This window comes from Marmota flaviventris, chromosome 3 (genome assembly GCF_047511675.1).
Source record: "Marmota flaviventris isolate mMarFla1 chromosome 3, mMarFla1.hap1, whole genome shotgun sequence".
Taxonomy (NCBI): Eukaryota; Metazoa; Chordata; class Mammalia; order Rodentia; family Sciuridae; genus Marmota; species Marmota flaviventris.
Genome location: NC_092500.1, coordinates 97314576 through 97330184, shown reverse-complemented (window position 1 = coordinate 97330184; position 15609 = coordinate 97314576). Strand labels below are relative to the sequence as shown.

Here is a 15609-nt window from a genome sequence, read left to right as displayed (position 1 = left end):
AGAACAGGAGGTTATGTTTTGGGATTCTGTTTGTGTACTATTTGTTCTGTTCTTCCCTTCCTTAATAATGAATAAATATGAATTATGTACAAACATGCATGCATGCATGCCTCTCTGAAATTATGTACATTTTACACTAAACATTAATACCCAAAGGTAAAAGACTTAACCTTTCTACAATATCAAGTTGCTATCATCAAATAAGTGACAAAAATTTGTATCCACCCTCCCTCTGGCCTTCCCCTTAATTAAACAGATGACCAACTTGACATCCACAACTATTTACCCTAGAAAAAGACAAATTAAAGTATTTTCAAAATGCTGCTTACCACTACAAGTTCTATTATCAGCATTCAAGGAGTAGTGGGCAGGGCATCCACAAACAAAACCTCCAACCGGCACAGCTAAGCAGAGGTGGGAGCAGTGCCCATTGCTGGAAGCACACTCATTCCACCCTGCCTGCCGAGAAGAGTGAAAGACGAGGATGTCCATCACATAATCCAAATGGCCCTGAATGATGGTGCGGTTTTGGCCACTGGTTTTGTTGGCACGTTCAATGCTGCGTCGGCTCCAGTCCGTCCAGTAGATGTAATCTTGGTACTGAGTTAAGCCAAAAGGATGAGGCAAGTCATCTGCTATAACTTCACGGTTGAGTCCTATTTTTGGAAAGGCAGTAGACAGGGAAGATGTACAAGGATGAAATATGTGAAAATACAAGCATTTTGTTGTCTCCCCCCCACAAAAAAATATTAATATGTAAAACATTACATTATAATAAAACAGAACAATTCATTTGAAAGTAACTCTAAAACCAGACTGCTTCTCTGAAATTAATCTATTTGTAGTCTGACCCCATGTCTCAAACTCATATTCCTACTATAAATAACTGATTAAATTCCTCTGAGTGGTCTTTTATTTTAGTTGTAGGTGAACACAATTTTTTAGAAATTGAATGGATTTGTCTCATGTTTCCAAACCAGTTTCATGGTAGACCTAGAACTAGAACCTCATCCTTAGCCAAATGCCCTTTCTACTAAACTACAACTAAAAAAAATTATTTTATTTTTATTTGGTGCTGAGGATAGAACGTAGTGCCTTACACATGTGAGGCAAGCGCTCTATCACTGAGCTACAACCATAGCCCCATGAATGGTCTATTTTAATTGTGTATAATAAATATATTTATTATTATTTTTTACTGGAATAAAAATTTACTTCAGGACTAGAGGGATTTATAAATGTTATTACAAACCTAACAATAGTGAAATTTTTGCATATGAAGTAGATATGAATCCCAGTAGTTACTATTAACAATGATACAACTCCAGAACAGAGAAAGCAGCTAAACATCTATATGAAGTTGTCTAACCAATAATGAATAGCTGTCACTGATATTTGTGTAAAGAATATACTATCCCAGTAAAAAGTAGTAAAGCTTACCAAGCATATTGGAAGATTCTATTAAGTTGGTGTCCAGGTCTGTCCAATAAAGCCTCCTTTTAGCATAATCAATAGTTAGGCCATTTGCCCGCCCCACATTTGGAACTAATGTAGTACGTTCACTTCCATCCATAGCAGCTCTATCAATCTTAGGTTTTCCACCCCATTCAGTCCAATACATAAATCTGAATCAAAACAATTAACAATTAACATTTCACTTTTGGCTTTCTGGGAAAACTGGTTATATTCATTCATAGTAACTAAATAAATTTAAAGAAATACATATCAAGAAAATGGGTAAAACAAATTTTCAACTAAATTTATTTTTTCACTTCCCCAAAAAGGAAGTGAGTCAGCTTTCCTTAGTTTTTCCAATGAATTTACTCCATCCAAACCTAGGAATTGGAAACAAATCAATGGTTTCTTTACTGCAGCTATGGCATTTATAAAATGACTATTCATGAAAAAGCAAAAGATTAAAGCTCCAGTCTAAGAATCTGGTTCACGTTTGACTAAAATGTCTTTATGTGTTTTTTAATACAAATAACTTTAACTTTTTAATTGTTGAACTTAATTTATATAATAAGTTTGCCTCAAAAACAAGCTGCAGAAGTACATCAAATGTAAAAATAAACAATGAGTCTTTGAAAGGCTCAAGTCAAATGCAAAGCCTGAAAATGCATTTGATCATACCATCCCAGGGAACATATTGTATGTATAAGAACAATCAATCACCCTTGATGTGTCAGTGGGGTAATGAACACTACTACCATTATCCCTGTGAAATGTTAAGATTCCTTTTTTTTTTTTTCTTTTAAGTTGCTCACTTTAATCTTAGAACTACCCCACAGTATAGGTGTTTTATAGATGGGGAGACCAAAGGACTAAAAGAAATTGAATGGATTTGTCTCATGTTTCCAAACCAGTTTCATGGTAGACCTAGAACTAGAACCTCATCCTTAGCCAAATGCCCTTTCAACTAACCTAGGAAGATGCTAATTCTCAAGACACTAAATACTGGCACTAGGAAAACATTTCACATGCCAACTCTCAAGAAGTAACTGAGGAAAGACATTCACTCATCAGCCTGTCAGCTGATGGCTAACTTGGTAAAGGTGTATGAACATGCTTTCCTGAAAATTAGTCCTGGGCTTTTTTTTTTTTTTTTCATTTGTACTTGTCAGTTGAAAGGCATATGTACATCAAAAGAGCCAAAGAAAAACAACCGTGTAAGAAATTTTACCCTTGCCAGCAGCAACCTATATTAGAATTCTTAGTTCCAACTACTAAATTTATCTGAAAACTAACGCTTAGAACAAAGATCACCATAATTCCACAATATGTCAGTGCAGAGAGGTTGTTTTTGATGTGGGTTTCTGACTAGATGGACATGGTAGTCTTCCCTTATCCATAAGGGACACACTGCAAGACTCCCAGTGGATGCCTGAAACCATGACAGTTCCAAATACTATATATTTTAAGTTTTTTCCTATACATATATATTACAAAGTTTTATTTATTTCTTGGCCCAGTAAGAGATTAAGAACCATTTTAAAAAATGGGGAAAATACTGTAATAAAGTTATATGAAATTTATGAACTGTTTATTTTTGAAATTTTTCATTTAATATTTTGAACCACGCTAACTGAAACTGTAAAAAGCAAAGCCCTGGGAAAGGGGGCACAACTATAGTAATTTCTTCAAATACAACGTTGTTTTAGTGAGTTTACTATCATAGATTTATAATCTAGTTATTTACTCTGGAAGTGGGAGCAAGCAAATACAGGTTGATTCTATGTTTAAAAGGGCTATTCTTTACTTTATAAATACTTATCAGTAATATATGATTATGAATCCATTTTACTCTTTCTTCACCCAATATAAATAACAACAGAAACAGACTTTAGTTAATAATTAATATTAACCAGTGAAATCTCAATTACTGGTTTTAGATAAAGCCTATCAGCTATTTAGTTGTCGTATAACTTATGAGCATTATTTAAGAAATCAAGGTCATGTTCCTCAAAATGTGCAATGTAGTTTCAAAAAATAAATATATAAAGCTATTTACCCTTCGGCAGGGTCCAATGCTAAAGCTCTGGGGCTATCTAAGTCTTTCCACACCAAAACTTGACGGTGTTGCCCATCCAGCTTTGACACTTCAATTCGATTTGTTCCCGTGTCTGCCCAGTATAAGTTCTTCCCAAGCCAGTCCACTGCCATGCCTTCTGGATAATCTAAACCAAACTCTACCACATGTTCCAGTGCACTGCCATTCATAAAGGCTCTGCTGATGGTCTGCAAAGATAAAATTCACAACTGAGTTACATGTTACAAGTATAAAACACTATTCAGAAAGGTTTGGTCTGGCTATCTTGAAAACGGAAAGATGCAGAAATGTCAAGAGACATAATGATTCCTAATAAAATTCATATAGTTTACAAGCAAAGAAATATCTAATAAATCCAATTGTGTGAGTTTTACTGCCACTTTAGAGAGAAAAATCATGAATAACTCTTAAAAAACAAAAATTTATTCTACTAAAACAATGGAATGAGTTTCTTAAAATTTATTAGTAATCAGTGAAAAACATGTGACCATAATGCCGTAGACACTTTATTCTGGCTCCAAGAACTCATATTTTTTGCAAATTACACAAGAGTTTACACAAGGTATCTGAATGAGCCCCCAACAAATGGGAAAAAGGAAAAATTACATTCCAGATTTTAGTAAGGAGTTTCTCTTTCTATCCCAGTATGCTTCTCAATATTTAGTCTAGGAAAAAGAATATGAAGACATGCTGTAACTCACAAATGGCACTTTCTACCTTTCAGGCTTCAAAATTTTGTTTAAATTAAGTCAAGAGTGAAGCCTCTATAAGCCACTTTATGTGAAGCATACAACTCTTTACTCAGTTAACTACAAAAAATAACATTTATCATCCTTAAATATAATAAAGTGGATAAAGATTATGTCTTGCAGATTCAGAACCACTAGCAAAGTATGTTGCATAAAAGGCTCCTAGTAATATACTAAGCAGGCTTTCCCCTTCACTTCCTTACAAAAGTTAAAGTCATTTGTTGAACTCTATTGAGCAATGAGAGAGAGAGAGGCCATATAGCATGCAGATTCAGAAATTCAAGAAATTCTCCCTCTTAGTCTCAGCTTTAATACTCCAATTCTTTCTGCTAACCTTGAGTGATATATCAGTCCAGTAAATTCGGTTGTCTGTTACATCAAAATCCAAAGCAGAAGCTTCTTTGACACCAGTGAGTGGAATGGCCACATTATTATTGTTTGTTTCCAAAGAAATTCGTCTGATATCTGCTCTCCGTGAAAACAAAAGAAAAGCCTCTGGGACAATGCAGGTCTTCATGTCACTGATGAGTTCAAAGCCAATGGGACAGGCACAGCGAAGGCCCTGAGGTCTATAGAGGCAAAGATGGCTACATCCCCCATTTTCCTCAGCACAGGGATTAGAACCTAAAAGATTAAATTAATTTATGAAAGGGCACAGAAGGACACACATGTTGACTAATCAACACACTTCACTTCTGAATTAATACATATTTGATTCACAAAGACCTATGACTATGTTGCTCCCAATCTAGAGTTCTAATTCTCTTCTCAAAAAACAAGCAATTTGAGGACTAATAGAGAATAAAAGTATAGCAGAGTGCCTTCCCCCAACCCCCCATTACTGGAGATAGAACCCATGGGCACTCCACCACTGAGCTACATTCCTTGCCATTTTAATGTTTTCAAACAAAGTCTTGCTAAATTGCCCAGGCTGGTCTAGAACTTGTGATTCTCCTGCCTCAGCCTTCTGAGTAGTTCAAATTACAGGCATGCCTTATCATACCTGGAACAAAATACTTTCTTTTGTACAGTAAGCTTCAAAATAAGGTGCATTATTCACACCATAGAATTAAATTATTTTGATGAAGGTGTATGAATGCTTATTCATGTGTATTTTGTCCCTTAATTCAAACTGTGAGGCCAAGAATGGTAAGTCAATGTGAAAAAATTAAAGATTTCTATAATGCTTCAAACATCAACAATTTACACTGCTGCTTCACAAGCTGCTAACTATCTTTTCTAGTTTCCATTTCTAAGATATTCTGTACTTACTTACCAATGATTCGATGAACATTTGTGGCCTTTAGTCCCATGAGGTCAGGCAACTGATCTATGATGATTTCCCTCTCTGCACTTCGCTTGTGTACTCTTTCAATGCTTCGCCTCTGCCAGTCAGTCCAGTAAACATAGTCACCCAACAAAGTAAAACCAAATATGTGAGGAATTTTGTCTTCCACTAGTACTCGTCTTCCAGTGCCATCAGTATTCATAACCTTCAAGTTTAAATTTGAAGAGGATGAGGTATTTATCTTTCAAATGTATTTTACAATGAGATATACAACTGCTTATTCAATCAAAATCCAAGAGATATCCTAGTTATTCCTATTGTATCAGGATTTAAAGGCTGCTTTTCACTTGGGCCTGCAAGTATCATGGGCAACTAAAAGCAGGAAAAAACCATGGCCTCTCTGCCTTCATTTTTGCCTGTCTCCTTTGCTACCTTAATCTTCACGGTAGCAGGAAAATGAGATTCATGTGAAGTCATACAGTTTGTAAACAGTTAATGTGTTCTTAGGATTCTTTCCACTCAGCATGCTTTTTATTTTGTTGTTATTATTTGGACAACAACCGCCAAAAAAAAATTAACAGATAAAAGGGGTCTCAATAAAGCTCTTACTCCCCTAAGGTTACTATCACAAAGGTATCTAGAGTTTATGACACCCTCTCTGCAATTAAGTAACAAGTAAAGCTGGTAATCCTTTCTAAAATAAAAGTAACCGAGGTATTTTTAAAGTTTGCAGGGACATCATAATTAACAGGTTTTCAAATTCCACTGTAAACAATGCCTGTAAAAAAATGCCATTGTAAACAATGTCCTGTACCAAACCTAGCACCTAGAAGTCTCCAATTATTGCCCTGAACATTAAAGAACTAACACTATCTTGCTTTTTGGCTCTGTCCTTTTCTGAGTCATTCTCTCCTGAAGTCAATCTGGATTCCAGATTGTGATAAATAGAAATTACCCACCAGGATCAGCAGCATTCTAAAGCTCAGCCTGACCAATCAGGAGATAATGATCAACCAAACCTCAGTCTGACCAAGACTGCTTAATTATGCATACATGCCTCTGTGCCTTATGCCCTAATTCTTCCCCTATTTAAGCCCTAAACTCTTGTCAGTAACCCCAAAGATGGGGCTGAAGATACTGGATTTTCTCGATCTCCCCAAAATATCTATACTGAATAAATTCCTTTCTTACTTCACCAATACCTTTTTTGTTTGATGTTTGGGGCAAAGTGCCCAGACTTGGTTTACTGGGACTCCTAAAAGTCAGGCCCTCTCTGGCCTAAGACTCTGGTAACACTATTAACAATGCTTTCACAACATCATGTTTTAATGAGAATTATTTCAAATACTCATCATACACAAACATTTTCCCCTTCAATCTCTTATTGCTCTTCCTTCCAAAAATTCTGGAAATTTTAGATTTAGTATGCAATTCTTCTATTAAATGAAAATTTAAAATACAGGGAAGTGGCGGATATGGCAGTGCACGCCTATAATCCCAGCAGCTTGGGAACCTGAGGCAGGAGGATTCAAAGGTCAAGGTCAACTTCAGCAATTTAATAAAACCCTAATCAATTGAGACTGTCTCAAAATAAATCATTAAAAGGACTGAGGCTGTAGCTCAGTGGTAAAGCATACCTAAGTTCAATTTTCAGTATCAAAAAAAAAAAAAACACCCAAAACCAAACTAAAACATGGAGTGATATTGACCAAATTATATTGTTATCTGCATATGAAACAATAAATCCCAGCATTATATACAACTATGATGCATCAATTAAAAATTTGGAAAAAATTTAAAATGTACTGGGATAACCTTAAGTTTCTGCATTTGTTTTCAAATTATAATTTGGGGAGGGGACATATTCCTGGGGATTGAATTTTATGGCTACTCTACCTCTGAGCTACATCCCTTTTTATTTTGAGACAAGGTCTTACTAAGTTGCTTAGGGCCTTGCCAGGTTGCTGAAGCTGTCCTCGAATTTGTGATACTCCTGCCTCAGCCTCCCAAAATGCTGGAATTACAGGCCTGTGCCACCATGGCCAGCATGATATATCTTAACATACATTACCACATAAATTGTTTTACAACTTATTTTAGTTCCATCCTAGGAGTTTTGCCTTTTTTACATCTTAGGAAACAGATTCATATGAAGCCATTTAGCTCATGAACAGATGTGTTTTAAGGACTCTTTTCATTCAGCATACTTCTCATTTTATGTTGTTATTAAAACAACTACCACTGGGGCTGGGGATACAGCTCAGCTGGTAGAGTGCTTGCCTCACATGCACAAGGTCCTGGGTTCAATCCCCAGCACCACACACACACACACACACAAAAAAAAAAACCACCAAAGAATTAACAGGTAAAACTGGTCTCAATAAATCTCTCTTTCCCTGAGGTTGTTATCATAAAAGTATATGGAGTTTAGAATCTGAGTACCAAAAACAAAGATAAACTAACATCTCCAATCACCCAACAGCAACATTATTAATTTTTTACACAGCTGTTTTCAAAGATGGAGTAACCCTTCCAAAATACCAACTTTCAATCCTCAACTGAGACTATTCCTACCATTTAAAATAGCCTGTGTGGTTGGCAAATTAGCCTCAAAAATGTTATTCTGGTACTAAACACATGTACACATGAACCACATCTGTCCCCCAATGATGCCAAAAAAGGCATCAGATGTAAGCTGACATACAAATATTAACTTTTTTAACCCATAAAATTAGTAATAGTCCAGGTAACTCAACACTATTATTAACTAAATGGACAGATATTATCTTTATCTCTCCTAAAAACTTAAAAACACTTGCTGAACATCTAAGAACAGACAAACCCAACACTTGGAAACTGATCAAGCAAAACTGTCTTATATCCTTACATTTTCATTAGCAAATTTCAATAAATATTTGGTTTATATCTGATGGAAGAGACATTTTACTAAATCTGTCTATATCAGACATAAAAACACTTATTAAGCCCAACTATATAAATCTGTACTTAAATTAGTTTTCCCAAAGTCAAAAACATAAGTAAAACACTAAATACTCATCCAAATCCCATTTCTCTTAAAATTATTAATTTCTCTTTAATTTGAAACATAAATTTATTTTTAGACCCTTCCTGGATATGTTTGATAATATGTATATTATATCTTAAAATTTTGGGTCAAATACCAAAACAATGTGAAAGAGTAAAGGACTAAGAAGCGAAAAGGAGCTGAATATTTGTTTATGTATCTGATTAGAACTTGAGTTCTAGGATAACAGGAACCTCAAATTCATTCCACAGTTCCCATCAAAGAGCCTGTCAAAAAACTATAAACATTTTTAAAATGATTTTTAATGGTAAATAAGTTGAAATTAATACATTTATTATAAATAAAACATTTATTATAAATAATACATTTATTATAAATAAAATAGCCTCTGTTTCTGTACCTATCTTTTAAAAACCTTATGTGCTTTCTTAACCTTGAATGTTTAAAATGGGTACTTTAAACACTTGGCTTCTCCAACTACAGGGTTTAAATGGTGCCTATCTGTAGAAAAATCCCCTGTGTCAGAGAAGGACTAGGGAGAATGAAGACAACTCATGTGGAACAAAATAACTGTTGATTAAGAGAAAAAGCATATTTAATTGATTACCATGATTACTATCATCATCCCTATACAAAGATCCCCCCACAGCTCTTGTAGTTTATCAAGGCTCTTATAAGTAGTATCTATAAAATGCAAAGGACTTGAATTTACATTTTAAAATGTCAATGCCTATAATGCTAGAAGCAGGATCAGAGCCTCACTAGAAACCTCAGTTGTACAGAATTCCTAAGAAACCTCCTCTAAAAACAGGAAGGAAAATGTACTTATATAATATTCTTATCCTCAGATCCTATAGTTTTGCACTGAACAGTGTTCTTGTCCAAAACTTAAATCAATGTAAAACAATGGCATACCATCCACTTCTGGAGAACAGATACATTCTTCACTCCTCTTAAAAGCAGAGTTCCTATAAAAAGAATTTCTGGGGCTGGAGTTGTAGCTCAGCGGTAGAGCACTTGCCTCATACATGTGAGGCACTGCATTCAATCCCCAGCACTACATATAAATAAGCAAATAAAAAATAAAGGTCCATCAACAACTAAAAAAATTAATTAAAAAAAAAAAGAATTCCTAATCCTATTTAATCATTGTTGCCCGGAAATTCTAATCAGAGTGAAAAAACAAAACAAAACAAAAAACTTTCCTTTACTAAATATTCAGTTTAGGAAATTTTAGTAGGGGAAGTTTACTTTAAAATTTATTTTTGCCCCCATTCTAATAAGGAGATTATCTCGTCTCAAGTGTCTTTTCTTCAACCCCTCTTTCAAGAATTTCTAAATACATTTTTTCTTCCCAGAAGCTTCAATTTCCCCCTTTATAGAGCCCCCTTCCTTTTTGCCTTTAACATACAGAAATTCTCCCATCTTAGAAAGATACTGTCTCTAAGTTAAATGACTCTGTGCTCCCTTTGATAACTACTCCACTGTTGCTACTGCCATATTCCTTGAATATGACCTGTGACAGCTGCCTCCACCTTTTAACATTAATTCCCTAAACTCCTTGAGACTGGCCTCCAACTATTACTCAGATGAGATAACTGCTGAAAATGGTCAAAGACTACTTTCTGGGTTTTTTTGTTTGTGTCTTTGCTCTTGCCTCTTTTTAATAGTCAATATTCTTCACCACCCACTAAAACTCTTCACTGAGCTTCTATGGCACAATATTATCCTATTTCTTTTTCTATAACCAGGACTGCTTTTTATCTCTTTATTTCACCAGTTTCTCTTTCCTTTTTTGAAGATTTCCTGAATTTTTCTCTGTGAAACACCTTTCAAAGAGCCTACCATGTTCTATAGTTCTGCTATTACCTCATTTTTAAAACTGACAAAATCATAAATTCTAGTCTAAGGTCTGGGCAGTTTCTATTGCAATATCTCCATCTGCAACTCCAAGAAAATGTATTGATACCACATCTAAAATGTAATACACTTACCAGTGGACTATGTTCTCTATCAGAGGGAGTTTATCATCCTTTTAAAGAGCACCCAACACAGGTGCTAAATAACTTTTTATCATAAAACTCTTTAACTATTACTTATAAACTTATGGGATATTTAAAAAATTCTAATTTTCTGGGTGTGGTAGCACATCCCTGTTATCCCAGCAACATGGGGAAGCTGAGGCAGGAGGAATGGCAAGTATGAGGCCAGCATGGACAATACAGTGAGACCCTGATTCAAAAATTAAAAAAAAAAAAATAAAGAGGGCTAGAGATGCACCTCCATTGTAGAGTGCATTCAGTCTCCAGTACTGCAAAAAAAAAAAAAAATTGGATTATGACTTTATTCCTAGTTTTAGTACTATCTTAAAGCATTCTGTATTAGCTTACATTTAACAAATTAAACTAATTTTGCTGAATACTACATTCAAAGGTTAGCCATCAAACTAAAATTTAATTGTTGATCTAAGATTTTTTTTGGCTTTAGTCATAGTGAGGATTGAACCCTCATACATATTAGGCAACTTGATAAACTAAATTATTTTGAGTCTGAGTCGCTCAGACTAGCCTCCAATCTGCAAGCCTCTTACTTTAGTTTATCAAGTAGCTGAGATTACCAAACATTGATTTTGTTAATTCAGCTAGTGGAAAACTGATCTAAGCAATGTTAGACTATTTATGGTCTTTATGGATGCCAATTTGTTGGAGCACTCTCTGTTATAGTAGTAGTACTATGTCTGTCAATGAATATCTTCACTGGACCCAAGCAGAGGTGTTAGTGCTATGTAGGTGTGTTCTAAATACAGCCCCACCCCCCAGAGTTCTGAAATATAGCTGGCCCCAATTTAAACAGAAATTGGAAATGCTTTGCTAACCATATTCTATATTTAAAATAAGATATTTCTTTTTAGCACAAACAATCTAAACATGGTGGCAAAGGTCAATGAGATGTCCCTGACATAATAGCTTTGTCCTGTCATTCTCCTTAGTGGGCTTTCAGATGCAACTTGTTTTTATAGTTTTCTTTGTCCTAGAATTGAATTCCTGCTGCAGGGAAATAACCTGCTTCATGCTGTCCCCTCTGAGTTCCAATGTGTTTTTTCTGCCTCATTCAAAGCATTTCTTTCATAAGCAGTCAAATATATTGTGTGCATCTTTTATTCTATGCTTCTGTATGTTATTTGATTCTGGAAAACCTTTATTGTTTGTCAAAATTCAAATTCTTCCAGATGGATTTCAAATACTATTTTCTGAAATTTTTCCTGATTACGTATAGGCCTGTCTTTGTGTCTTTGTGTCTTTGTGGTTTTCATATGAAGAGTTTACCTTCCTGATAGATTGTGGTAATCCCTTAGCACTAAGAGGCCCTGTTCCAAATGCTTAGCATTTATCATATCTTCTATGGTGATTTGCATTCTTTAGATGTCATTGTTGATATTATTTGATTTGGGGGGAGATGGGGTGAGGGTCTAGTAGAGCAATAAAAGGAGACTCCAACCTGATCCTTTTGTTTAATCTTTTATTACTTTGTGTTAACTAACAAAAGCAAATAACAAAAATAGGCATAGGAAATGGGAATAAGGTGCCCAGGAAATAGAAAGTTCTATATTGGTTTTATTGTTTATTTTAAGAGACCATTATCACATAGTCTTTTCTATTTATTGATTGATTTTTATTTTGAAGCACTGTAGTTTAATAATTAAATTTAGCTATTTACATTTAGGGACCAAAGCATTTCAGTAATAATTTTAACCAGCAGGAACTAGCATTTACAAAGCACCTACTATATCTTATATTGTATGGTATATTTAACATTATTTTATTTAATCTTTAAATAATTCAGTGATGGTAGTGACTCCCTCTCTGTTTCACATGTGAGAAATTGCCCAAGAGTATTCAATGAATGATAGAGCTTATATTTGAAATCCAAATTTTAATTTCTGACACAAATCATTTGCTGATCATGTAAGATCTACATTCCTCAACCCCTAAAGGGGATTGAACTCAGAGCCTTTTGTGCAGGCTCATGAACACTCTACACTGAGCTACTTCCTCAAGACTTTTGGGGGAGGTGTGTGATGGGATACTGGGGATTGAACCCAGGGCCTTGTGTGTGCTAGAGAAACACTCAACCACGGAACTGCATCTCCAGCTTACCCCCAGAGTTAATGGGATGCTCTATGTAAGTAAGAGTTTCAGGAAGAAGAAAAGGGAGCAAAGGACTTAAGAAAAAAAAAAATAAGGAAAGGGGAGAGGTATTCAGCAATATCTATTCAACAAATGTAATAAGGATTTTAGAATGGCATCAGCCAGAAACTAAAATATCTGAAAAGCTACAACTGAAGATATTTTGTTTTATCCATTAGAAAACAGGCCATTCCAGGTATTCCTTACTCTCTTATTTTTAAAGCAAAAACTAATAAAAGGTTTTTTGTTCTCCCCTCCCGCTTTTCTTCCTTCCCTTTTCTTTGGGAGGAGGAGAAAGGACAGGAATGAAGTAAGATACTAAAACAAGATACATCAATTCCTGTCCATTTCAAATTAAACAATGTAATTAAGATGTGCTAAAGAGTTTTAAAACAATTTTATTATCACATTGTTTCTTCTAATTCCCTCTCTTTCTGTTCTCATCTGTTGCACATGTTACAAAGGGATGGGTCTGAAATAGTTCTTTCCAAGAGAAATAGAATACAATCCATAAATGTGGACTATGTGTTAATTTTTAGTTTTTCAAGAAGCCACATTTTAAAAAGTGAAAGGGAGCAGAGAATAATCTTAATAATGCTATATGTCTTACTTAATCTAACATATCCCAAATGAAAACATTTCAAGATATAATATTAAAGTAGTTTAAGATCTTATGAGGTCTTTGATGTTAGTTAGGTCTTTTTATTATGTATTTACTTAAAGTACATCTCAATTCAGACTAGTTATCTTTTTAGTACTCCATAGCTACATCTGGCTAGTGGTACATACTGGATTGTACAGATTAGAATTTCACATTGGTGACAATATAGCCTACAATGAAATTAATCTGTTCCTATTTTATAGATCATACCTGTTACCTTCAGGCTTGGCCTACAGCTATCATGCTCAGAAAGTCATGAACAATTAAATGTTGTTCATTTGGTCTTTCCCTCCTCCCAGCTATCTGATACTTAATTCCACTACAGGTTAAACTAACCACTCCCCAAAAAAGTCTCTAATGAAAAAAACCAAAGAAGTTTCTTCTTATATCACATTTACAAGTTTACATTTCAAAACACAGTCTGACATTTGTAAGAGTAACAAACAAACAAACCCTAATTCTTCCATTTCTTTGAAGTATCAAGAAAAAAGTTACATCAATGAATCCATTTCCACCATTTCCTTGGCACTTCCCTTAAGACATGTTGTACTCTATATTAGCCTGGTACTGGTATTAGTTGAAGCTAGGTGGTTCATGTTGATCTTTAGTCTGCTTTCTATATATCTAAAATTTTCCATAAATTAAAAAAAAAATGAAAGAAAGAAAAATAAGGGGTAAGAGCACTTGAATAATAGCAATATTAATGATGATGATAACTGTTGTTATAAATAAATGCTTTTGTCATTTTTGTTGCTAATATGATGTGGAAAGCATATTAAGGATTCTCTGAAGAGATTAAAGGACTGACAGCTTAAACAAAATCTGACTGTGAGACTTTGCATCTGCAGAACTAGACATTACCCTTTATACAAAGTCCAATGATTTTTTTCTGAAATCCTCCATTACTTTTGCAGAGTTGTCACATGTGTTAGAAAACTGGCTTCTCCACTATTTGGCCATACAATCTCTTTCTAATAGGCAGAAGCAACTTGGTGGGTGAAGCAATAACACACTGCTGTGTCTCAAAGAAAATCACTATTATAGTTATATCCAACAAGTAACAGTTTTAGACAGGTTACTAGGTTTGTAAATATGGATTTAAGTCCCTTATGTTTAAAATAAAATAAAAAATAGTTGGGGCTGGGGTTATAGCTCAGCGGCAGAGCACTTGCCTCGCACATGTGAGGCACTGGGTTCTATCCTCAGCACCACATAAGAATAAATAAAATAAATAAAGACATTGTGTCCATATTTTTTTTAAATAAATAAATAAATAGTTGTAAAAGCTTATTTGAACATTCTGAACCCAGAACAAATGAAAAACTTTAGGTGATGCTGAAGATTAACCTCATGCTTTAAAAGTGGAGTCAGTGCTAATTAAATCTGGCAACTCTTGAGAGTATGCTTTACTGCATTACCTCAGAATGGTTTAATTAGTTAAACTGAAATTAGGCTTCTGTCATTTCTAAAATCTAACTCCAAATCTGTACTAGAAACTCCAGTGGTTTCATCTGATTCAACCACATTGTGGCCTGAATTTAAAATTCTCAGGCACCCCCAAATATTGTAAACCACACTGAGAATATAGGCTACAACAGGAAGTTGATGTAGGTTAACCATAATATTATCTGCACAAAGACAAGGTAAGAGCAAACTTTCTACAGATATCACATCCAGTTTTTCAGCAGTTTCATCGGCTCATTAAATATCAAGACAGAATTACCCATGAAATCTTGGAATGCAGCCAGTCTACTACCAAAATTGCTGCTATGTAACTTCACTTGACTAAACACGTTCAAGCAACAGATGACAGTAAGACAACCAAGCACCCATTATGAAATGAACAGTAGTGGGAATGCTAGAGTTCCAGACAGTAAACTCAAATTATGTTCAAAATAAACCATTTTTTAAATATTCCAGACAATATCCAAAACAAGAAGTTGATTAAAAGTTTATGCATGAGAGAGAGAGATGATTAGAGGCTAGGGAAGTGTATTTTTTCTTTAATACAACTTTATGGGATACAAAATAATTGAATATAAATGGAATTTAATAAAAATAGAATAAACATCTATGGAAATAAGATTTCAATGATGCCAAATCTCACAGAGGTGACAAAGAGAAATGT

At 34.6% G+C, this 15609-nt stretch overlaps 1 protein-coding gene across 3 annotated transcripts in view; it reads right to left on the bottom strand.

Annotated features, from left to right (window-relative positions):
* The window catches only part of Lrp6 (LDL receptor related protein 6), a 190762-nt gene that overhangs the window by 76123 nt on the left and 99030 nt on the right, over positions 1–15609 (bottom strand). For all 3 annotated transcript variants that reach the window (XM_071610133.1, XM_027955944.2, XM_071610134.1), the window contains exons 8-12: positions 5576–5792; positions 4634–4923; positions 3512–3738; positions 1441–1625; positions 330–656 (exon numbers count right to left, since the gene is read on the bottom strand). In XM_071610133.1, the coding sequence (XP_071466234.1) occupies positions 330–656; positions 1441–1625; positions 3512–3738; positions 4634–4923; positions 5576–5792 (1246 nt within the window). The remainder of the gene's footprint in view (positions 1–329; positions 657–1440; positions 1626–3511; positions 3739–4633; positions 4924–5575; positions 5793–15609) is intronic.